The sequence below is a fragment of the Hemiscyllium ocellatum genome, chromosome 26 (genome assembly GCF_020745735.1).
Source record: "Hemiscyllium ocellatum isolate sHemOce1 chromosome 26, sHemOce1.pat.X.cur, whole genome shotgun sequence".
NCBI classification, from domain to species: Eukaryota; Metazoa; Chordata; class Chondrichthyes; order Orectolobiformes; family Hemiscylliidae; genus Hemiscyllium; species Hemiscyllium ocellatum.
In genome coordinates this window covers 5,541,463-5,567,616 of record NC_083426.1, presented here as the reverse complement: position 1 = coordinate 5,567,616, position 26,154 = coordinate 5,541,463, and the positions used below count along the sequence as shown (strand labels likewise).

The 26,154-nt window shown below is 39.5% G+C and overlaps 1 protein-coding gene across 2 annotated transcripts in view; it reads right to left on the bottom strand.

The window, feature by feature from the left end:
* Positions 1 to 26,154, bottom strand: part of rap1aa (RAP1A, member of RAS oncogene family a) — a 137,685-nt gene that overhangs the window by 29,535 nt on the left and 81,996 nt on the right. For both annotated transcript variants that reach the window (XM_060845298.1, XM_060845299.1), the window contains 3 exons: positions 24,283 to 24,351; positions 15,195 to 15,251; positions 7,777 to 7,917 (listed from right to left, as the gene is read on the bottom strand). In XM_060845298.1, coding sequence (XP_060701281.1) covers positions 7,777 to 7,917; positions 15,195 to 15,251; positions 24,283 to 24,351 — 267 coding nt within the window. The remainder of the gene's footprint in view (positions 1 to 7,776; positions 7,918 to 15,194; positions 15,252 to 24,282; positions 24,352 to 26,154) is intronic.

The following is a 26,154-nucleotide window of genomic DNA, read 5'->3' as shown; positions in this document are numbered from 1 at the left end:
ATGATGTTGTTTACCTCAAAAAAAGGTCAGATATGGCACGGTGGCACAGTGGTTAGCACTGCTGCCTCACAGCGCCAGAGACCTGGGTTCATTTCCCGCCTCAGGCAACTGACTGTGTGGAGTTTGCACATTCGCCCCGTGTCTGCGTGGGTTTCCTCCACATGCTCCGGTTTCCTCCCACGGTCCAAAGATGTGCGGGTCAGGTGAATTGGCTATGCTAAATTGCCCGTAGTGTTAGTTAAGGGGTAAATGTAGGGGTATGAGTGTGTTGCGCTTCGGCGGGTCAGTGTGGACTTGTTGGGCTGAAGGGCCTGTTTCCACACGAAGTAATCTAATCTAATGCCTCAAAACAGACCTCATCAACAGAAGGAATAAATCCTGTCATATATTGCTGAAATTCAATTGAGGCAGTAACTCAACTAGTGAGTTGAGGACTAGCCAGCAAGCAAGCAAACAACTTGCTAGGATCTTAGAGAGCACGCTTGGTAAAGTTCCACACAACTTCTAAAGAAGGTCAAATGGATGAAGATGGACTGAACTGCCTTCGCAATATGTAGAAGGAATCACATTGCTAGTTGTTTGCTGAGTCAGGGAAGGCAGTTACCAAAAAAGGTCCTTTGATTTCTGAAGAGTATTTTCACCATTGGATCATTGATTAAAATACTGGAGAACAGTACTTGGTAATATCTACACATGGCAATGATGTAACAGCATTAAAAAGAACAGACATTATTAAAAACATCAGAATGAATGATAAGTGCAAGCAACAAACACAGGAAACATGTGCATGCAATGAAGTGATGTCCTTTTATAAAGGTGGATGCACTTTCTATCAAGTGAGGACTGAACATTTCCTATACACAACAGGAAAGAGAGCTCAGCTCTGCTAAAAACTTGCCTTTCTGCTCTCAGTATCAGAAGACCTTTTCACGTTGAACAATATTTGTGCAGGGCTTGACTTACAATCTCTTGGATACTGCCAATTAAGAGGCTCAGTAAATACATGAAATTATATCTGCATTTGTTCAGCTCATCTAAAATCAGCTGACCAACTCACATGTACATGTTAAATTCATAATCTTGAAGCACAAATTCTTCAGACATGACTACAATGGGAGCTGCCGACTATTAAGTATTTATAAATGCCTTTGTGCAGTCATACAAGTTTGAATATTTACATTGTATTGTCCATGTCTCAATTTCAAGCTCAGAATATGGTCAGAAAGACAAAGCCCATTGCAAGCTATCAGATCAATATTTTGGCCTTTGAAAGTCAAGATAGTTGCAGCAAAATGAATTGTAAACAACTTTGTCCTCCCTGATTCACTCAAGGAGTGGGTAGAGATAAAAGATTGAGCCACCTACTAATTTAACTTATTCAGGACCAAAAATGGCAGAGCGCCAGTATAGGGCAGCACAGTGGCTCAGTGGTTAGCACGACTGCCTCTCAGCACCATGGTCCCAGGTTTGAGTCCAGCCCTGGGCGATTGTGCAAACTCCACACACATTCTCCCAGTGTACATACGGGTTTCCAACAGGTACTCCGGTTTCCTCCCATAGTCCAAAGATGTGCAGGTCAGGTGAATTGGCAATGCTAAATTGCCCAGAGTTTTCAGTGCATTAGTAAGAGTGAAATGGGACTGGGTGGGTTACTCTTCAGGGGGTCGGTATGGACTTGTTGGGCCGAAGGGCCCGTTTCCACACTGCAGGGAATCTAACCTAATCTAATCACACCAGATCTTTGAATTGTGATCTTATTTTAATAATATGGCAACAGGAACCATTAACTAGGCAAAGAAAAACAACAACCTTTTGAATCTTTTAAAAAAGTATTCACATCGAAATACAAAAAGGATAAGAAATCAATAATCTAACCTGATCTTCAAATATTCAATAGCGTTTTCTAATCACGATGCCAGAGAAAGAATGCAATGATACCAATTACAAACTTGGGGTCAAACAGGTTTCTAATTTTAAAAAAAATGAATAAACCTCCACTGGAATCAGAACCAGAGGTACTGAAGAAAATTACTGCAGATGTCACTTTCTTACTTTATTCAAAGCTATTCTTCCTAGTCATGTCTGGTCTAATTTCGAGAGTTCAAACCTTTTAATCCCCTTTCCACTGCTCCTTTTCATTTCAACTTTTTAAATACACCCTCTTTCCTTTGCTCTTTACTTCCCTTTATCTTCCACATCAAGTATTTCCTCAACTCAATCCTAAATGCATGCCCGCTTTTTGAGGCAGAGTTCTAATTTCAACCACCAGTAGAAACAACCTCCCTGCTTCCATCTTATCTATTCCCTTTATACTTTGTTTCTATAAGATCCCCCTACATTCTAAATTCCAAGGAGTATAGTTCTAGTCTACTCAGTCATTCCTAAGCCAACCCTCCATTCCAGAATCAACCCAGTGAACCTCCTTCACAACCCTTCCAATGCCAGTACATTCTCACAGAGAAAACTATACATTGGGTTGAGATATCTGGTTGGCATGGACAGGTTGGACTGAAGGGTCTGTTTCCATGTTGTACATCTGACTCTATGACACATTGCAAACTATTTTATACTATGCAAAGACACTTTCAAACAAATTTAATACAAAGGTCAGAAATAAAGATTCTACCCATTTACGCAATCACCTTTAAAATACTCAAACCTCAAAGGGTTATCTTGATTCCAATTTCAAATTCTTCCTTCAGTGGCCAGTTGTGATGGATTACTTTTCAGCAAACTTTTGTATTTGCTTAATGTGATATCTTTAGAAATCCCTTAAATTTGAAACAGCTCATTAAGGAACTCGTTTAAGAAATGTCATTTTCTGCCTGGTGTCTCTGGAACCCCTCACACTAACAAGCTACTCAGAACATCTCTTCCCATTTTTTGCACAGATTTTGCAACTGCTGAACTGCACAATTGTGGTTAAGAGTTTTTTCTCTAAATGCAACTTGCATATACTGATCTTTTGGGTAGCTTTGCTTCCAAAACACCTGGCTTTGCGTTTGTCCTTGCGTCACAGGGAACCTAGTTGCTAGCCAGCCTAACACGCACACACACCCCACCCCGCCCCTCCCATTTCACTCTTATCTAAAGCATTAACTATTCACCTCCAGGGTTTTAAAAAAATTAAATGAATGTTAAAAAAAAGTTTCCAGCCAAGCTGTCATTATAAACTCAAATCAAGCTTGTACTTAAAATACAGAAATAAACCAATATTTAAAGTGACATGGTTCAGCTAACTTTCAATGCAAAAAGTTTGCAAACATTAACTTTCTCCCTTAACTATGGCCGAGATCAGTCAGACAACTTTCCTTATCCAGACAAATACTTGGAAAAAGTGTGAGCTTTTAACAAAAATAGAATCATTAGCCTAACACTTTCATAGAAGTGATGCTGCTGCAGTTTTGTACAAGCTTACTGTTAGGCCATTTTATTATCTAGATAAACTATATGTTAAATGGACATACGTATAAGGTGCTCCAAATCCAGGCACTGAGCAATCCAACCCAGAAGCAGGACTTCACTTAGGTTTCATAAATTTAAAGGCAATAAGATATAGGAGTCAAAGTCAGCTCAACCATTCATTCAATCACATGGATGCTTCAGAATAGGGTCAGACAAATTTCATAGAATTGGTTTTCATAGAATCCCGACAGTAGGGAAAGAGGCCATTGGCCCAACAAGTCCATACCTACCCTCCCAAGAATAACCCACTCAGACCCATTCCCCTACCCTATTACTCGACATTTACTCCTGACTAATGCACCTAATCTGCAGACCTTTAGATTGTGGGAGGAAACCAGAGCACCAAGAGGGAGCAGACACAGGGAGAGAATGTTCAAACTCCACAGACAGTTGCCAGAGGCTGGAATTGAACCTGGGTCCCTGGTGTTGTGGCAGCAGTGCTAGCTACTGAGCCACTGTCACCCCAGACATCTTTTTACATATTTATGCATCTTGTTCTGTTCCCATCCATATTCTTTTAGAAAATTCACTGCATATGCTAACTAAAATATTGCAAAGGCAATTTTCCACATCATGGAGAACCAGATCAACTGAACACCCACTACAGGAAAAGAACTACTAAAAACCAAAGCACACAATTAGTTCAGAATTCACCTTACAGGTCTTTGGTTAAAATGGTTAAACCTTATCCATTTCTTCAACACCATCTCCAAGTTTGCTGATGATACCACCATGAATGGATGTCAAACAATGAGCCAGAATACAGAAAGGAGATAAAGGGCTTGGTGACATGGTGCAATGATAATAACCACTCTCTCAATGTCAACAAAATTAAAGAACTGATCATTGACTTCAGAAAGGTGGTGAACATGCCCCCATGGAGCAATCAATGGAGCAGAAGTTGAGGGTTGAGCGTGTCAAGTTTCTAGGAGTGACAATAGCTGACCAGTCCTGGACTTCCCATGTAGATACAATGGTCAAGGTGGCACAAAATGCCTCCTCTTCCTCAGGTGGCTCAGGAAATTTGGCATGTTCATAAGGACCCTCACCAACCTTTACAGATGCCCCATAGAAAGCACACTGTCCCAGTACATAATGGCCTGGTATGGCAAATCGCTCCACAGGACTGCAAGAAACTGCAGAAGGTTGTGTGCACAGCTCTGACTGTCCCAGAAGCCAACCGCCCATTTGTTGACCCCACTTACATCCAATTGCTGTGGAAAGGCTGCCAACATTAAAGTCCCATCCTACCACTCCCCTCAATGCTCTCCTACAACCTCTGTCAGACAGAAGATACAGAAGCTTGAATACACCAGCAGGTTCAAGAACAGCTTTTTCCTTGCCATTAGACTGATGAATGGACTAACTTCAAATAATGCTGATCTTGCCTAGCACATCCTGTGCAGTGTAACTTTTATACAATATTCTGTCCAAGATTTTTCCCACCCTATGCTTAATGATTTGCCTGTATTGCCCACAAAGCTTTTCACCGTACTTTGGTACAGATGACAATAAGTCACATCACACTGGGTCTAAATTGCCTGTAAATCTATCATAAATGCAAGCCTATTCATTCCAAAAACAAATTTTCAAATCCCTCAAACATTATCTGGCCTTTTTCAATCTGTACATAACTGGGGGATGGATGCTGCATCATTCCTACATGGTTCAATTTCTAAGTATTGAAAACTAAGCTCAATAGTAGTCATTTTACACAGAAAACATTTGGAACTTTCTGCAGCTACTTTCAAAAAAGATGAATACCAAGCAATATTTAGCCATCTTCTAAAAAGGACTCCACAATTCAGAGTACTCTGAGCAGTGACAGTGCAAGGTGAGCCAGGACAACTGTTTATATAATATACTGGCAGTATAAAATAAACTTTGCAACCCCACCCATTTTAACCTGACATACACAGTATTAATAAGGTCTAACTTTCCAACTCCTTACATTCATCTATCAAGTTATTCGTGCAGATTAAAGTTAAAATTGCAAAGGCCATTTGTCTGCAGCAAGTTTCAAACTCTTTCCTCATCAGCACGCCTTAACAATCAGGGCCAAGAGATGCCAGTCAAGAGAACGGTTTGAAAAACTGAAAACAATGAACAACATTAAACTGCTGATGCACTGAGATTACATATTGTATATCTATAATTATACTGACTTAAGTGCTGCTTCTGGAATGCCCTCCAACACTTCATTGAAGTAGGGTTCATCCCCTTGCATGATGGTAATGGTAAAATGGGGATATACCAGAACATGAAGCTGCAGATTACATTGAGTGTATAATTCAGTTGGCCCACAGTCTCTCTTGGATGCCCAGTCGAGTTGATAATCTGCTCAAAGTGTATCCCATTCAGCATGGTGTCAGTGTAACACCATATGATCCATGATGTTCTCAACACAAAGATGGGACTTTATGTCCGCAAGGACTGTGCTTTGGTTACTTGTACCAACTTGGATATATTCACTTGTGGCAAGCAGGGTGTCAAAGATGAGGTCAAGTATTCTTATCCCCTCATTCCTACACCACTTACTGCAGACTCGGTCTAACATTAATGCCCTTTGGAATTTGACCAGCTCGAGCAGGAGTGCTACAACCAAGCCATTCCTGGGAATGGATGTGGAGTTCTCTGACTCAAAGTACATTCAGCACTCTTGCCATCCTCTGTGCTTCCACCAAATGTTGTTCAACCAATGAAGGAAAAAGTCTACAGTACAGGTACTTCTGCTATAATGCACAGTCAACGTGAACTTGTGTAACGCAACTGACGAATAGGAGATGCAAAATATGCAATGCTACCTGAACTTTGGTTTCCAGGGGGGTAAATGCTTTGAAGACACTTTCAGATTAGTCTCAAACTAAACTATAGCCCACTGCACCCTACAGCCATTTCATAATACTTTTCAAATCGAACCATAAGCATGCTTAACAGTTTTAAATTTAAAAGTATTTGAAGGCTTATACTGCCATTTCATTTTACTTCAAAATTAAGTGGGAGGGAGTACCTGGAAGCATTTTATTCCATCTAATTAAGAGACTAGAGTGCAAAATTGGAGCTTTTGACAAAGATGTACTCAATGCAAGCAGACTTAAAAGCAACTTCTCAAAATTATCCAGTTAAAATTAAACTGTTCATCTTATCAGACCCATCTTTGATATCACTACATCAGGCAGTGATATTTTTAGAAATCAACTAGGTCAACATTCCCTTCTATATAAGATGAGCTACTCTGAATGAGGACTCTTCTCTCTACTTAAGGGACAGCCATACTGGTCAGTTTGTAGTGGTGTAGCACCTCAAATGCACTTTGGCACATTGCAGCATTCTAAACAACTTATGTAGCACCTTTAGTATAAGAAAATTTCAAGGTAGTCCATAGGACACCCACCAAGTGACAGTATCTGGCCAAATAGTTGTTAAAGGTAGATTTTAATTAGTACCTCAAATGAGGAAGAGCAAGATAGAGAGATGAGAAGGAAATGCAGAGCTTTAGAGCCTGGGCAAGTGCAGGTACAGATTAATTCTAACCTGGAATTCATGGGACAAGAATTGAATCAAGGAGGGTATTGGGGCTGGGCTGGAGGAGATTAAAGATCTGGAGGGATGAAGTCAGAGGGTTCAAAAGATACAAAAAGTTTAAATAGAATCACTATTTATTAGGATCTAAATGTAGATTAGCAAGCATAGGGATATTGGCTGAACAGAATTTGATGCAAGTTTGACAATGAGCAGAATTCTAAATTCCCACAGGTTTATGGAGAGCACCAGCATGAAGGCTGGCCAGGTAGACACATGAGGCAGCAAGTCCAGAAGTTCAGTTGAAAACCTCACTCAAAAATGGAGGGAAAAGGGGCATCAAGTAATATTAAAAGAATTGGACTTGGTTATGGAAACAAAAAACTAACAGTTCAGCATCAACTATAATGCTAAAGGTGCAGAGTTAAAAAAAGAGAATACAAATTTAGAATTGCAGTGAAGTGATCGAACCAGCTCCAGAAAAGATCTGGATGGTTTATGCATACCATTCCCATGCCTACACACTGACAAAATTCCAAACCAAGGAAGCCAAAAAAATTAGATTTAGTTCAGTCATTTAGTTTATATTCTACATACTCAACACCTTAAATTTCCAGTTAAGGCATCTTCAATTTTTAACTGCATAAATAGTCAAAAGTAAAATTCGATATTAAAAAAAGCTTCCAAGTTTAGTTCCTAAGTGTCTGGGCCAGAAACTTATGGAATACATTTTATTTAGTTTGAAATTCAGCTGCATTCCAGGGCTAAATTAAAATAAAGTTTACTTACATCTTCAGTGTCCTTGACTCGTAGGATCTGCTCTCTCAGGTCCTGTAAGTCATTAAACGTTGACTGTGCAGTTATAGAATATACTAGTGCAAACCCCTGTCCATTCTTCATATACAGATCTCGCATCGCCGTAAATTGCTCCTATAAAGTGGACAAGGTACAAATTCAAAACTGATCATTTGCAGGAACATGTGTATAAATTTTATGACATACTGTCAACATAGCAACATCTAGATTAAAAGAGTTAAAGGATGAAGACAATTTGCAAGTGGAATTTGTCATTCTTGTTGCCTCAGTCGAAGAATCATTTTGGCCACAGCCATTGCTACACAGCTTTTAGTTCTATACAGCGCGAGTTTCCACACACCATACGAAGTAATACCTCGTGGGATAAAAAAAAAGGAGTTTGGAGCTGAGGCATCCAAACTTCACTCAGTGCTCTAATAGGCTTCATGACTTCTGCTACAGATTCCCAGGTGAGAATGCTGCTTCTGAGACAAAGGCTGCTTTTGTGACTGGAGTGAATGAGCAACTATGGGAAGAGAGCTGAAAGCATAGTTTTACATCTTCCCAAAAGCAGATTTAAGTTTTAAATTAAAAATACTCAAAACAAACTCAAAAAAGGGTCAGAAGTTAGCACAAAGATCTACAGTTTTCAACCCTGGTTCACTGTCAGTTCTCAGACATGCACTATCAAATAAGAGCTCATCACCCATTCAGAAACAATTACAGAACCTTATTGCAGGTAGAGGTCATTTGGCCCAGAGTCCATACTAACTTTCGAAGCGCATCCCATGCCTCTCCCTATCGTCTTGACTCCACATTTACTATGGCTCGGGGCCACTGAACACAGGATTGACCACATTTAACTGGGAATGAGAGATCAATGAAGATACTTCGGAAAAAATCTTTCATATCTTAAGCTTTAGAATAATCCTTTAACAGAATGGAAATCTTTGACTATTAAGTGTCACTACTATTATAAGACTGCTCAGCAGCTTTGCACCAGGTTGGGCTACTAGAATGATTTCAGAGCATAGTAACTGAACCACATCCAATAGTCTCAAAACAAAAAGCTTTACAATCTCTACAAAATACTGAAATGATAGATATGACAGCTGCATAGTTAAGCAGCAGCTTGTGGATTTATTGATTAGTGGGAAATGGCTCTAATGTATCTAAATGGATTAAACAAATTCACATTTTTACTGCTTTCATTTGATCAAGGGAGTGTGGTCATTGCTGTTAGGGGGAGTGACTTATTGCTCATTTTTAGTTGTTCTCCAGAAAGAGCCATTGATATCTGTGCTGTAGCATTATTTAAGTTGCTGTTAGTGAGGGCTTTCCAAGATTTCAGTGATATTGATTCAGATAGTTCCAGGTTAGGATGGTGTTTGACTTGTAGGGCAGCTAATGATGTCCCCCATGCACCTGTTACCCTTGTCCTTGTAGATTATGGGTTTAGACAGTGTTGACTCAGGAGCCTTGGGAAATTCTTGTAGTGCATCTTGTAGATAGTAGCAGCACTAAGTGGTGGAGAAAGTGGATGTGGTGCCATTCAAGCCTGCTGCTTTGTCCTGATGGTGGCAAGTTTGAGTGCTGTTGGAGCTGCAATTGTCCTGGCAAGTGGAGTGCGCCATCACATTCTTGACTTTTGCCTTGTAGATAGTGGATATGCTTCAGTCAGTCCGGTTAGTTACTCGCTGCAGTATTCCTAGCCTGAACAAAATCTTGCAGCATTATATTTACATGGCTAGACATAGCAATTTCTGGTCAACAGTAATGCTCAGGGATATTGATTGAATCCTGCACTATGATGGTAACACCATTGAGTGTCAAGAAGGAGGTGATAGATTATTTCAGAGGATATGGTAATTGCCTGGCACAGGGAGTGCAAGAGTTATTTGCTACTTGTTATTCAGGCCTGGATATGAACCAAATCCTGCTGCATTTGAAAATGGACTGCTTCAATAGAGGAGTCAAGAATACGAACTTTGTACAATCAAACTCTCCCTCTTCTGAGGTTTTGATGGAGGGAAGGTCTTTGATAAGAACAACCAAAGATGGTTAGGCCTAAGACATTAGGCTGAGGAACACCTGCAGAGATGCCCAGAGACAACTGACATCCAATAACCATAACCATTGCAGAGGAATCGATTATCCGAAGGACAAAGGCAGGGAGTATTTCCATTCGGTTAATCAAATGCTGGATAACAGTTTAGCCAACCATCAAGACCTTGTGATCTTGCCGGATAATCGAATGCCAGATAGAGGTTCCTCCGTATATGGTGCCAGGTATGACAAAGCTGTGGGGGCTGCTTGCCGCACCACTTTTGATCCCTATTGACTCCAACTTTGTTAGAATTCTTGATACCTCACAATCACAACCTTTATCTGAATGGTAGTCACTCTTACTTCTTTTGCGGAATTCAGCTCTTTTGCCCATATTTGAACCAAGGCTGCAAGTTGGTCTCGCGTTGAGCAGCCTTGATAGAACCTAAAATGTCAACAATCAGGTTTTTTTTAAGATTAGATTACTTACAGTGTGGAAACAGGCCCTTCGGCCCAACAAGTCCACACCGACCCACCGAAGCGCAACCCACCCATACCCTTACATTTACCCCTTACCCAACACCACGGGCAATTTAGCATGGCCAATTCACCTGGCCCGCACATCTTTGGACTGTGGGAGGAAACCGGAGCACCCGGAGGAAACCCACGCAGACACGGGGAGAACGTGCAAACTCCACACAGTGTCGCCCGAGTCGGGAATTGAACCCGGGTCTCCGGCACTGTGAGGCAGTAGTGCTAACCACTGTGCCGCCCACTTGATAAGTAGGTGCTGCTTTATAGCAATGTTGATAACATCTTCCATCAATTTACTGGTAAAGATCAGGAGGAAACATAGGGCAATAATTAGCCAAGTTGGATTTGTCTTGCTTTGTGCACACAAGACATCTGGGCAACTTTCAACATCAAATAGATGCTATTTTCATAGCTGTGCTGGAATAACTTGGCTAGAGATGCACCAAGTTCTAGAGCACAGGTCTTCAGTTCTTTGGCCAAAATGTTGTCAGGACATGTAGCCTTTGCAGTATCTAGTACCTCCAACCATTTCTCGATATCACATGGAGCAAATCAAATTGGCTATAGACTGGCATCTATGATGCTGGGCACTTCTAGAGGTGGCCAAGACAGATGTGGCAGACTGCAGAATTTGCATCCATTTGTCATGGGATCACTTGTGAATAATTACTTGCTGCTTATGCTGTCTGGGTCACAAGTATTTCTGTTGACATTTCATTTTTTAGGCACACCTTTCTACACTGCATTGAACCAGGGTTGATCCTCTAACTTGATGGTAACAGAATATGCCAGACAATGCTGATGACCTACAGCACCTCATAGATCCCACTCTTCAGTTACTAAATTGGTTCAAAGTCTATCCCATTTCAGTGTTAACACATTTCACCCATGAAGGGTGATTCTATGTAAAAGAAGAGGACGTCATCTTCACAATGGGGGTTTAGATTAGAGTGGTGCTGGAAAAACACAGGTCAGACAGCATCCGAGGAGCATGAAAATCGACGTTTCGGGCAAAAGCCCTTCATCAGGAATAGAAGGGATGACATTTTTGCAGGAGGTAGGGTGGGAAGAGATGTAATCCAGGTAAGCTGTGGGAGTCTGTGGGTTTGTAAACAAGTGTCAGGTGTCATTAATGGAGATGGAGGGGTCCAGGAAGGAGAGAGAGGTGTCAGATGGCCCAGGTGAATTTAAGGTTGGGGTGGAATGTGTTGAAGTTCATCTTCACAATGACAATGCAGTAGTCACTCTTGCTGATAGAGTCATGGACGGATGCATCTGCAGCAGCCAATATGGTGAGGCGATGATCAAGAATGTTTTGTTGGTTCCCTTACCACCTGCCTTAATTCCAGTCTTGTCTCCTTTAGGACTTTACCAGCTCAAAATTATAGTGTTACTGCCAAGCCACTCTTCATGGCGGACATTGAAATCCCTCAGACTAAATTCTGCACCCTTGCCATTGTCACTGCTGCCTCCAAGTGCTCTTCAACTAAGGACAGTAAATGGTAAATCAAAAGGTCTCCGTTCCCACGTTTGACCTGATGTCAGAGATGTCATAGTGTGCAGATTAATGTTGAGGACTCCCATGGCAATTCCATCTCCCACTATGATACCTCTGCTGGCCCTGCCCCGCCCGTGGGACAGGACATATCAGAGATAGTGTTGGTGGTGTTTGGGACTGTCAGTCACTCAAAAGAAAGGGTCATTAATCAGCAAAACAACTTTTCAATTTTGGCACTATGATAGTACAAAGGACGTTGCAGGATAGATAGGGTTGTTTTCACATTGACCCAGTTGCTGAAAACAATGTCAAGTGGTCAATCCAGTTTATTTTAATTCAGAAATTGTAGCAATTGTTACAACTGAATGTCTTGCAGAGCCATTTCAAGGGGTAGTTAAGAGTCAATGATATTGCTGTGGGTTAGAATTCACATGTAGACCAGACCAGGCAAGATGGACTTTTCCAACAATGATTTCATAATCATTAGCCCCTTAACTACAGATTCCTTTTTAAAGGAATCCAAATTCCACTGAGATTCAAACCCAGCTCCTAGAACATTGCCCGGGTTTTGGATTAATAATATAGTGGTAATACCTCTTGACCATCACCTCCTCATGGCAAGTTGCCACTGCATTTAGTTTAATATTAAAGTAGTACACCTTTGAGTGGAGAGAAATTGGAGAAATGTACTGCTTTGTTCTTTTGTTTTTAATTTGAAAAATAAAACCAAGTTGGAATGATATTGCCTAGTTTAACACCAGGGGGAGCACCAGAGTTTGAGGCTTTGAAGAGAAATCCTGTGTTGAACACATCTTTGCGAAGTGTCAGCAAGCTAGAGTGTTCAGATAAGTGTCTTAAAGTATACATTCCTCGAGTTATCCACTAATTTAGAACAGGAATCAAGGCAGGCTGCATCATTAACAGCTATGTAGAACTCAGGATTCTAGTGAACTTGGGATTGTGTATAAAGCTGCAGAAAAAGCTGCACGAGACAATTTTCAGGAACAAGTCAGATAGGCCATGGCTTTTGCTGGCTTGCAGTTCTTTGCTTGAATTAAATTGGATTTTGACCTTCATTGGCACTTGGATGGAACCCAAACATTTACCACTTTTCATTATTGACCACCATCTTGGTCATTCCATTATGTAGATAATTGAAATTCTGCCATTTAAGAACAAAACCTCTTTCACCATTAGGAAGTAAATCCATATGCAAAACTTTGAATCAAGAATTCGATAGAAAGTTCATTAAAATAAATCTCAAACACTAAGAAAATTGTCAACTAATTGTAAGTTTTGGATTTAAACCTAGATACAATTATAATTCTGAATTTATCTATCACAAACTTTGCTTTAACTGACACTTCATAAACTGGCACACTTGATAAATGGGCAAAAATATATAACAAATACCAAAAGTTTACAGTATTATCACAATGCCTGCATAGTCACCTGTGGGTGCTCATGACATGGCTCTCTGCTGCAAGTTTTATTTAATGCAAAGTTGCATTAAACGATTTATACTACAAATAAAGTAGTACAGTGTTGTGTATGCCCCTTGCATTTCATTTCCATTATTTGGTATTTTTCACATGGATAGAGAGACCTCTTGATCAACCAGAATATATCAACCAGCACACACTTGGTCCACGTTGGTGCCAGTTAAAAAGTTTCCTGTATTTGGAAATACTATATGAGTCACTGAGGCAAAGATTGCTCCAACAATGAAAGTTCCACAGAACCAAAACAAGAATTACTCTGAACTGTCAGGGGTTTTAATAATCGCTTTGAAGGTATTTTAACTATGTTGCAACAAAATGACTATATGCACCACATGTTATTTACAGTCAGACCGCTTGGCTTCATGCGGATCTCTTCATTAAGCTCTTTTGTGGTATTCTCTTCTGGAAACTCAATTTGGTAAAAATACCAATAATATTCATTTTAATCTAAGGGTCTATTTCATGATTATTCAAGGGGACAAGGTTTACCCAAGGTTCTGTGCAAGGCAGCATTTTGACAGCAAAGCAACAGATAATGTTTGCACAGGGAAGAACAATACTAAAAATTCAATGGTTCAGATAGAATAGCATGGGTGTTTTGATACTGGACAAGTAATTCACATCAATTTTAAATCTCACCATGGGAGTTTATGAAATTGAATTCAACACCAATGATTTAAAGGAAAAGTTTCACAAATTATTGTACTGTTCCAAGAACTCAGTTGATGAATGTCCTTAAAAAAAGGACCTTCACTCTTGCCCATCACTGTATTCTCATTTTTTGTACATCTTAAGAACAGTTAATTATAGCTGATGATACAACCAATGAAGGTATTAATCAGTTGTTCAGAGACAGCTCTGAAAAGGTGCAACCTATCTTGGACAGGGTAAACCTTGCCGTATAGAAGTGGAAAGTTGTCAAGTGTGGGGTGCTGGAAAAGCACAGCTGGTCAGGCAGCATCCAAGGAGCAGGAGATGTGACAGAGTGCAAGCCCTTTAATCAGGAATGGAACAGAAGCGAAAAGTTGTTCAATATTTGAAAGGCTAGGTCATGTTTCCAGGTACTAATGGAACAGGTTCTCTCAAACATGTTCTACTTTCATACCTATTCATATTGTTTGAAATAAGCTGCATTTTAAAAGGCAGCATTGGTGAGACTGTACCTGGTGTACCGTTTGCAGTTTTGGTCCCCTTATTTGAGGAAAGGTATAGTGACATTGGAGGCAGTTCAGAGGAGGTTCATTAGATTGACCCCAGAGCTGAGGGATTTGAGAGAGATTGAACAGTTTAGGCCTGTACACACTAATTCAGAACAGCAAGGGGAGATCAAAATTGATATGACAAGAGGGGTGGATAAAATAAATGTGGAGTGGATGCTTCCTCTTCTGGGGCATTCTAGGTAGAGAAGTCACAGTCTTTGGATAAGGGATAACAAAAATTTAAAACAATTGACTACTTCTCCAAAAAGGGTTGCGAATCAGTAGAACATGCTACCCCAAAGTGCATGCTAGGACAGTGAGTAAATTTAAGCAAGAGTTGGACAGATTTTTAAATTGGTAATGGATTGAAGTAGTATGGAGAGAAGGTAGGATATTGGGAGTGAGGAGTACACCAGACATGATCAAGTTGCAGAACAGACTATGGGCTGAATGGCCTAATTCTGCTCCTATATCTTATGAATGCATGAAGGATGAGGAGGAGAACAGAAAGTTAACATTTTAACACTGATCAAGTTTGACAACTGACTAGCTCTACAAAGCCCCTACTACAGAGCCTCTAACGTGATAACATTTTGTTAGAAAATGCTTAATTTGTGCAAAATAACTTCTTACCGTTCCTGCTGTGTCAAGGATTTCAAGCATACACTGTTGGCAGTCTACTTCAACTTGCTGCAAAAACAAAACAGTGCACCTTAATCAAACCTGCCCACATACAAATAACCCATCAAGAATATGAACTATACCCTCTATGCATTCATAACCAAGTGCTCAGTAATAATTCATTAGCACTTGTGAGAAAGAAAACAGGAGCAAATCATTCTTGAGACTTCTCAACCAACCAGTTCATAGCCGATGTGCATTAATCCCACTAAATTACCTTTGTTTCTTAATGCTTAGATACTCTTACCTATTCAACATGTGATCTCAAACTTGGAAAATTAAAACCGACAGCATTAGATCTTTAGGATAGTAGTGTCTTGTGTCCAACCTTGGATGTAGGTTTGCTTGTTGAGCTGGAAGGCTCAATTTCTGATGTTTTGTCACTATACTAGGTACCTAGATGTTACTTAGTATGGTGATGAAAAGTCTTAAATTGAACCTTCCAGCTCAGCAAGCAAACCTACATCCAGAACCTCAACCGGAGCTACAAGTCTTAAAACTCACAGTACAACCCTAGTTGAAACTTGAACAAAATCATTTGATGACTATGTCCCTCTCTTTTGAAATGTTCGGAGCAAAAAAAAACCTTTTGTAAGACTCCAATCCTTCTGTCACTTTAAGCCCTTGATCAGACTTTCAAAATTGAAATTTTTAAGTGAGCTGTCTGGACTTTTAAGAAACAGACTCTTTAGAAAGGAAAAAACCCATCTCTTCTGTATTTACTGCTGCTTAATAACAGTCAGCATGTACAGTGGTCAACTGAAGTAATGAATCATGAATTTCTCCCATTGACTGGGAAAGATGAGAAAGGGGCACAAATTCAGAAACTGTTCAATGCAAGACCTTTAAGCTATGCATGAAAATCCTTTGTTTTAATCTGGTTACATTGTGAACACACTTTGCATCTGCACTTTAAATATGAGCCAAAACAAGGTCTTGCCATTTCAAATCTTGAGATTTACCTTCCAATCATATCTGGCTAATAAATTAGGTGAACCTTGACCTGGTCACATCCAATTCTTATGTAAAAGATCAGAAAACAAATTTGTTTTATCAGCATTAATCGCATTCCTGCTTTGAGCACTGAACACTTGATTTTGAAAAACCTTAGCAATTGTTTGACATACAAGATGAAGTATATTGACCCTCAAAAACAGAACAATGTTCATTTGAGCACCTGGTATCAGTTGTGCGTATCACAGTTAATTATACTGTTTGGTAAATGCATAACTTTTGGAAAAGCACCCTCTACTACAATGACTTTTCATTTGCCCCGCACTAGCCATCTTGTGGTCTAAATGAGATTGCTAACAAAATAAATTACACAGGAGAGCATCATGCTGTGCAGAAATATCTGGAATAAATTTACTGTCAGTTATACAATTAGAATAGCATGAAATTATACCAGAGTTATTCCAATTACAATAATGTAAAGACATTGAGCTCAACTGGTTAGATCTATTATTGGTTTAATCAAAATTTATTCAAACTATTTTCACTTCTGCATAGTAAATCAGAAGTGAAAATAACATATCCCTCCAAAAGTCCCAGATGACGACGACAAAATGGGAAGACTTAAGATAGTCTAATGGGTTTGGTTTATTTCAATGCAAATTCAACAGAAAAAAAGTTTGTTCAGGAAATAAGTTCATGAAAACGCAATTAGTGCCAAACTTCTGATTCTTTTGAAAAGAAAACTAGGAAGGCAAAGTTGAATGTTTATAGGAGATCTACGATTCAAATATTCCAACTTTTAAAGTCAGCAGAATCAAAAAACGTCTGCTGACACATGCCTCACTTGGAAATGCCGATGAGAGCTGAAATACAATCCCCAAAAGCTTCAATGACCTTCTGGTCCTTCAGTGTGTGAAGCATCAACTAATATAGACATTAGATTTCAGGAGGCTTTTGGCCAAAGTGGAAATCACTGCAAAGGCAGATCCCTCCCCAGTAAATTTAAGTGTCAGATAACAGCGAGAAACAGGAACTAAAAATCAAGTCAATCAACTCAAAATAAAGTTGTTGGCCAATTATTAGTACTGCTTCAGGCAGCAAGGTCTCCATTTGGCACTGTTATTACATATAATAGTACAATAAGATTAAATTGAGTCAGAGCATTTGCACTCCAGTTCACAAGCAAAAAACACTCCAAGGTTCAACAAGTCATCGCTTGTTTTGTCTATTTGAAAAAATGATAAAAGACATTCAAGCACCATTCTCACTTTCCCAACATTAATTATGGAAACAATGAACAGTCATTTAACCACATACAATTGCGCCCTGTAAAGCATTTGCGAAGGAATTTAAGTATACAGGAAGGATTTGAAGGTTATGTTGAAAAAGGTAGATGTTAGGTGGAAGGTACCTGGGCTGGCGCATACACAACAGCATCAACTAGCTTGCTGAATGGCCTGTATGTGCCCTGTAAATTGCATATGATTATGTATAATGAGAAAAGAGACTGGAAAGTTATAGGACAAGTCCATTTGCTCAAATGACACCATAAATGCATTTTAAAAATCATTCAAATCCTATATTTTTCAAGCCTCTGTCCCAGTGGTGTAGCAGAACTTCAGGATGACAAATTACAGTGCAAATTCAAATCAAACTTAAAATTAGGGAAACAAATTATATTCTGATGTTGGAATGTTATTGCTCAATTGCTCAGAGATAGGGTAATCTCAAATCATACTGAGCTGCTGCTCACCTCATAGCTTGGAACTGAATTTTCACCGAGTACACCCGATCAGAACACCTTTAAAATGCCACTAAATGAGTTAATTCTGACCTGCAGCAGTTCAAGGCAGCATCGCACTAACACCTTCTCAAGGGCGACTAGGGATGGGCAATAGTTGTGAGCCCAATGATGAACACATCACCACAAGTTAATAAAAAAGATCAAATGAAAAGTTTCAAAATTGCAACCGATACATATTCATTAGTTTCTTTTAGTTATAAATTTCATTCAACCCCTTATGCACGTGCTGCCTCTTGACTGATCATACTGAAAGGATAATCTTTCAAAGACAAGAAATTTTCACCCTCCAGTAATTGGCCAGCTGTCAATTTATACAGCTTACACCACCTTTTCAAATGAAGTTCTAGATCCTGACAACCGTGAAAAAAAAATCTAATTTCCCCTCCTAAACTATTTGAATCTTTAGCCTCTAAGTTAATGACCCACTTCCCAGGAGGAATTATTTTTCACTACATGGTCTGTCAAAACCTGGCATTACCATAAAACCCTCCAGTCACCCCACAAGTGTTCTCCAAGGAAAATAATTGAAAACTAACTGCTCAACATAAAGTTCCGTCTTCCCTGGTTAAGAACTTGGTAAAATTCCCAATTCCTTTCCAAGGCTTTTACTTCTTTCATGAAGTCTGTTGAGCAAAATTGTCTGCAGTACTCAAGCCAAAGCCCAATTGGTGATGTAGAAGATTTTTAACTCTGATTTGCATCCTGCTTCATTCACCTTCTTTTTTGAAACCACCTTAATTTTTGTTATTGTTACAGATCCACATATGGATACCAAGGTCTTCATCCTTCCCTATATTTACCAAGCCATGCTATTTTGACTTAAGCTTTATTTCACAAATATCACTGAAGTTATCAAAATGCATTAAGCATAAGCTTTCATGACAAAAAATCCTTATACACACACAGGATAATTAACATTTTAAAATTTGAAAGTTGGCATCTTAGTGCCAAACACAAGCTACATTTTTTTTTAAAAAAAGGGTTTCTGATAGGTCACACTTACTAGTGGGTCTAGATTAATAGGAAAGAAAGCCACGACAATGCTGATTGGGTAAAAGAATAAACTAGCATGCTGGAGACTTCTGATTAGGAGATACAGGCTAAAGTTGGTCATGTTGCCAGGGTTGGAGGATTTGAGCTGTAAGGGGAAGAGGCTGAACAGGCTGGGGCTGTTTACTCTGGAGTTTTGGAGACTGAGGAGTGACCTTATAGAGGTTTACAAAATTGAAGGGTAATGATAGGGTAAATAGGCAAAAAGCTAAGAGGGCATAAGTTTAGGGTGAGGGGGCAAAGATATAAAAAGAGATCTACGGGGCAACTTTTTCACCCCGGATGGTATGGGTATGGAATGAGCTGCCATAGAAAATGATTGCAACATTTTAATTGCAACATTTAAAAGGCATTTGGACGGGTATATGAATAGGAAGGGTTGGGACGGCTATGGGCTGGGTGCTGGCAGGTGGGACTAGGTTGGGTTGGGATATCTGATCGGCATGGACGGATTGGACCAAAAAGGGTCTGTTTCTATGCTGTACATCTGACTCTAATGGGGAATCTCTGTGCATTTTGCCCATTGGCCAAGAGTTGAAAATATTAAGCTAAACATTTAACTGCACTAATTTGGGTGCACGCATTTGTGCATCAGGTGCGATTGTTGTCAGAGTTACGTACAAGGATGTATTAAAAAAGGAGCATACTAGTCAGGATTTTGCACTTGTCACAGGACATTCTGGGGATCATTTGTCTGGAATTAGGAGTGGGCACTTGAAAGCTTACATAAGACACTGCCAGTTAAAAGATCTGGCACAGATCAAGGGTTGCCAAAAGAACGCAGTACAGAATAAACATTCAAAGTCATAGCATGGAACCAGCCCCTTTTGCCCAACCCATCCAAGCTGGCCACATTTCCCAAGCTAAACTAGCCCATTTGTTTGTATTTGGCCCTTTGCCTTCTAAAGCTTTCCTTTTCATGCACCTATCCAAATGCAACTCTATCTGCATCTACCAGTTTAGAATATTGAACGGCCTGGACAATGTGGATGTTGGGAAAGTCTTTCCATAGGTAGCACAGAACAGAACCATTGGAATTAGTTTTACAGCCACAGGGATTTGTACATATATTAAAGATGAAACTGACCAGGCCAAAACCCAAAGAGCACCAAAGGACCAAAGTTCAGATAAACAATTAAGATCCCCGAATACAACAAACCTGTTGAGCCTGTGTATTACACAAATATTTAAATCTTCATTGTCCAATAATGATTAGTTTGCAGGCCAAAAATCAGTGATTAGCAAAAAGAATACTGCTATTATTCCAAGAATTTTCTTAATTTGGGATCTCTTATCAATCCAAATCCCTATAGTTTAGTTTTTCCTTTCGACCAAAGTTTATCAACTTCACACTATTCTAAATTGAACCCCATCTGCACATTTCACCTGAAGCTTTAATATCAGTATCTACTGCTGAGTAAATTTAAAAACTTTCAATGTTGTTCTGCACTATACTCAGGTCTGTGATCAAAGGTCACAGAGCAAATGATAACAGATAGAGGAAAGATCAGCTATTATCTATCAAATGGAGGGACGGACTCGCATGATTGAATACAGTGCCAATCCCCTTGTTCATGACAATCAGCTTTTTATATAGATCCAATCATGGATGTGGGTAACTGGTTCAATAAAATTGCTCTGCATTTGTTACAATTGTTATTGTGGGCATTATATTTTGGAGTGCAACTAAGTTTCATTTGTTTTTCTGAAGCTAAACGGAACTGATAAGAGTGGGCAGTGGAAACAATCCTAATCTACACAGCAAACTTTAGATTACTCCCATTTTGAAGCAGGGAAACTGGAGCAGCAAAGAATTATAGATTAGAGGTTACCACAACTTTTAACTGATACCTCAACAACAGAATTCTAACAAAAGCAAAATAACAGATGATTCTGCTATTAAAACAGGAAATGCTGAAAATACTAAATCCTATTGAAATTGTGTTACATCTCAATGTTCTCCAATTCCAAAGAAACAGTGACCTGAAATAAACTGGCATCTCTCCATATAAGCTGCCTGCCTCACTGATTTTCTTTAGCAAAGTGTTTTTAATACAAGTCTGCAGGAGGTTTAAATGCGCACTTACTGCAGATGGATTGTAATGGGGAAATGGAATCAATGTTTCAAGCATTCTTGAAGAAGGGCTTATGTTCAAAACAGACTCCCCTGCTCCTTGAATGGTGCCTGACCAGCTGCACTTTTCCTGCACTACACTGACTCAAAAAAATTGCCTAGATTTAAACTTAATCGAAATTAGCATCATTGCAGGAGGAGAAGTCCAAATTCCATTACTTTGTACTACAGAAGTGCTTCCTAACATTTCTCTTGAATGACCTGGCCCTATTTTTTAGACTATACCCTCAAATCTTCAACTAGTGAAAAGAGTATCTACCCAGTCTTTCCTTATTAATACCCTGAAGATCTTGGTTCGATCTCCTCTCAACCTTTTAAATTTTACAAAAAAGGCCTCATTTATCTACTAACTCCTCATACTTCAAGGGATAACTGTAGCATCCTTGTAAATGTGAACTCATTCCAGGACCAAAACACCTTTCCTAAAGTTTGGTGCCCAGATGTCCTCTTGGAACTCTGAGCACAGTCTAACCATGGTTTTGCATAGTTGCACCATAACATTTTCATCCCTATACTTCAGTCCTGTAGATAGAAAGGCCAGCATTCCACTAGCCTTTGACTATTTTCTACACTCGCTTGATTTTAAGGAGCTATGCACTTGAACCCCCATTGGACATCACTGCATTTAACTTGGTACCTTCTAAAAATGTACCTTGATCTATCCTTTGTCAGAAATCAAAAACCCTACACTTGCTTAATTAAAATTACCTGCCACAGCTTTGCCCATTCAACTAAAATATCCTGCTGACAACATAAAGTTGCAACACTCTAAAATGCTGCCCAGTTGTATCAAATTTGATTTTCAATACCATTATCCCAAGTTTTTAGTGAACTTGGAATAACTGAGGCCCTAACAGATTCTTGTGCTACACCATTAGTCATGTCCTGTTGATTCAAACATTTACCCATCAAATCCAAAAGTTTTTTGCCACTCAATTTCCTGTCAGTAATTTGCTTTCATTCCTGTGGGCTTCCACCTTGGGTAACAAACAGTGTATGGGGCTTTTATAAAAAAAAAAGCCTTCTCAAAGTCCACATAAACAACATTCAAATTACCTCTGCCCCACTACCTTTGTCACCTCTTTAAAAAAAAAGCGAAATAGGTTTGTCAGGCATGAATTCATGCTGACTCTCCCTGAACAGCAAATTGAGGTGATCAGTTATTCTATCCTTGGTTATAGACTTCAACAATTTCCTTATCAGAGGTGTCTAATGTCATCATTTCCATCCTTAAAGATGGAGTGACATGTGCAAATTTCCAATCTAGAGGTACAGCTCCTGAATCCAGGAAATTCAAGATTACGGTGAGGGCATTAGCAATGTACTTTCTTCCTTCTACTCATGGATGGGAAGGCAGATCCTGATTATTTTGTCACTTTGGTTCCATTAATTTCCCCACAACTAATGACTTACTTTAGCTAAATTTTATTTAGACTGCGTCCCCGATCATTATTTCTTTGGATCTTCCGGCAAGCTAGCCTCCTTTTCTGCTGTGACTACTGAAGCAAAATCATTCAGCATGTCAGCCATTTCCATTAACAATATCCCCCTACTCAGCCTTCAGAGAGACAATAGTACTCCTAAACCAGCTCCACTTTATACAGGTATAAAACCTTATTGTTTTATGTCCCTTTCATGTTTCCTTTGCAATCCTTTTCAGCCACTCAAGCTCTTGTTATTTTTACCTCCTTCCATGTCCATAGTTGTCTTTTGTAAAAAAAAGGTGCAATTTTTCCTTCTCATGGATAAAAGCAGCTTCTGAATATCAAACATCTTTGAACACTGTTCACTCTTCCCCCCTCATTTTACCTATTAGCTGAGCTACCCATCCCATCAAATTCTACCCTAAGTCTAAAATTTCTAGTATCCAATGTTTGCTCATCTCTTGCAAATGTTACAATCACCATTTGACGAACACTTATGAACAGGGTCACTCCTTAGACTCATTCCTAGATCCAATATTTATTGTCCCCTTGTCACATCCAATACATTGCCATAAACTATCCTGCACATGAGAAATTCAAACCTTTCTAGCAAGTCATGATTTGGAGATGCCGGTGTTGGACTGGGGTGTACAAAGTTAAAGGAGAAAGTGAGGACTGCAGATGGAGATCAGAGCTGAAAATGTGTTGCTGGAAAAGCGCACCTGGTCAGGCAGCATCCAAGGAACAAGAGAAGGGCTTATGCCCAAAACGTCGATTCTCCTGTTCCTTGGATGCTGCCTGATCTGCTGCGCTTTTCCAGCAACACATTCAGCTCTGTACAAAGTTAAATTCTGTGTTACGATCGAGCCCTCCACCATCACATGAAGGAGCGTTGCTCCGAAAGCTAGTGTGCTTCCAATTAAACCTATTGGACTATAACCTGGCGTTGTGTGATTTTTAACTTTTTAAGCAAGTGTTTGTCTGTCTCTCCCAGTCCAAGTTAAAATTAAAACCCCCATTAAAACTAAAATCAGCCTTTGCTACTAGTTGCTTAAAATTTTAGATTTTCTACAATCTAGCACTTGTGAGCTGCTACCAAGTGGTCTATAAACCTATTGTAGTTTTAGCTTCTTTAAGGCTTCTTGTCATAAGGTCTTGACTGGGTGATTCCTCTCATTACATCCTCCTTCACCAGAGGACGGATTCTGTTTCCAGTCAGTAATGCTATTCCACCCCTTTATCATTTTCTGTATCTCTTCTGTGAACCTTAACCTGGTATGTGTAGTTTCCAATCCTGACCATTTTGCAGCCATGTCTCCATAATGGCTACTATAGCCATTTCTAATTTGAAACTGTACCTGCAACTTAGTTTGCTCCTTAAATTTTGTGCATTTGTATGAAAACTAAATTTTGACAGTACATGCTATCCTCTTTCAGCATATTATTTCTCCCTCTTACTACAGAGATTTTTTTATATCCCTGCCTTGTTTATTCTATAAACCTCATCTTCTCCATGCTGACCTGGGCTCTGGTTCCCACTCCCCTGCCATATTAGTTTAAACCCTGCTGAGCAACTCAAAGCCTGGAGACATTTGTCACCATGGAAAGGTCATGTACGTGTACTATCCTTTGCTTTTCTCTCCTACACCACTAAGCGCGCACATTTAGTCTCACCTTTCTGTAGGAGTCTTCTATTGTTGGATCATACTTTTCAACAAATATCCCCTGGACAAATTGTACAGTCTGAAAAGGAAAGAAAACATGTCAGCAAAGGCATATTGAAACAAACTATATTACACTAGTTCTGGCATTTGTTCCATCTTGCATGCTCCCAGTCAGGGGAGAGGCGACAACTGCTTTATATAGTATGGGCGGTTTAATTGATTAACAATCTAATCCAAGTTTGCTATTAAAACATGGACCAGTGGCTCAGCAAGGCAGACATTTAAATGGCAGATGAACAGCTGTATTGTACTGTGTCTAAGGGTGAAGCAGAAAGTGGCAGCAGAGATTTAAAAGTTAGTTGGGTAACAGCAAAAAAACCATGTAGCATGAGTTTTTTTTAAAACCAGAAGAGGATTTCACGAGGGGTCCGCAGTGGCCAATACCAAGGCCACTGCTTTTCATGCCATTTATAATGGAGATTCAGGTATGTTTGGTACAATTTCAAGTTTCAAAGAATACAAAACTTGCAAGTATGGAGTATACAGACAGATTTCAAGACATCAAGTTGGTGGAATCAGTGCACTAGCAAAGTAGTTTAATGGAGAGAAGCGCGACAATATGCTCTGCACTGGAGACGAAAAAGGGGATTTCTCAGGATGTTGCCTGAGCGAGGGAGGTTCAATTATGAAGAGCGATTGGATAGTCAGGCATGGTTTCCTTGGAGAAAAATGACAGGAGAGCACATAATTGAAATGAATTATGAAAGGTATAGACAGGATAGATGAGAAGGAACTTCCTCTTGAAGAATGAGTCGATGGCATAGATTTAAAAGGTAAGAGGCTAAAGGGGATGCAAGGAAACTTCTTCACCAAGACAGTAGTCAAATTCTGAATCTCAACATAAAGACTGGTAGAAGCAAAAACTAACATTTTAGTATTTAAAATGTACACTTGTGATGTCAAAACAAAGACCAAAAAGCACCAATTGTTGGAAAGTGGGATTTGAACAGAGGAGCGCTTGAATTTGACTGAAGCAGAATCAGTGGGTGATGGGCTTTTTTCTATGCTGCAGACTTCTGCAATTCTACAGGTCAAGAAAATGAAAGTCCAATGTGAAAAAGATGAATGGTGAAAGAATCAACTTGACAAGGAACAAAACAGCATTTAGAATGCACCACCTTAAATATAATGTAGGAAGATTATGCTTCAGTACCAGATATACAACTGAACAGAAAAAGACAGGAAGATTAGTTGAAGTTTTTACTGAGAACTGTCCCATCACACGCATCCCTTCTATGCTGTAACCATTTTATATTCTGTACTGTGCCTTTTTTCTAGGTCACTGTAGAGTTGTCCCATTTCCTGCAGCAATAAAGCCCTGCACAAGTGACAAAACCAGCACACAAAAACTAAGCAACTAAATATGCAGAAATTATACCTTGGTGTCAAGACTGCTTGCATTGTACTGAGGTATTGAAACTGCAAATAGAAATATTGCAAATAGGTAAAACAATGCATTCACTCAATCAGGAAATGCATTTAAAAAGGCCAGAGACTTTTCTTCTCTCCCCACCCCCCTCAACCCGTATATGACCTTTTAACGCAAGAGAAGAACCAATAGGGTCAGTATTGTCAAGCCAACCAAGGATATGCAATACAGTTTTAGTGAATTGTAAGACACCAAATACTGGAACATTTAGTTCACTTCCATTTCATCAGCAGCACTAGAGATAAACAAGCTAGTCACAATATTTAGAGTACAGCTGTCAACAAATGCAAAATTGTTCTTGTTCAATTTGGTGCTCAAGATATAAACGTTAAAACAATGCACATCAGGCACAGACTGTTAGGCAAATTGAGTTGATCTTTAAAGGCGTGATTC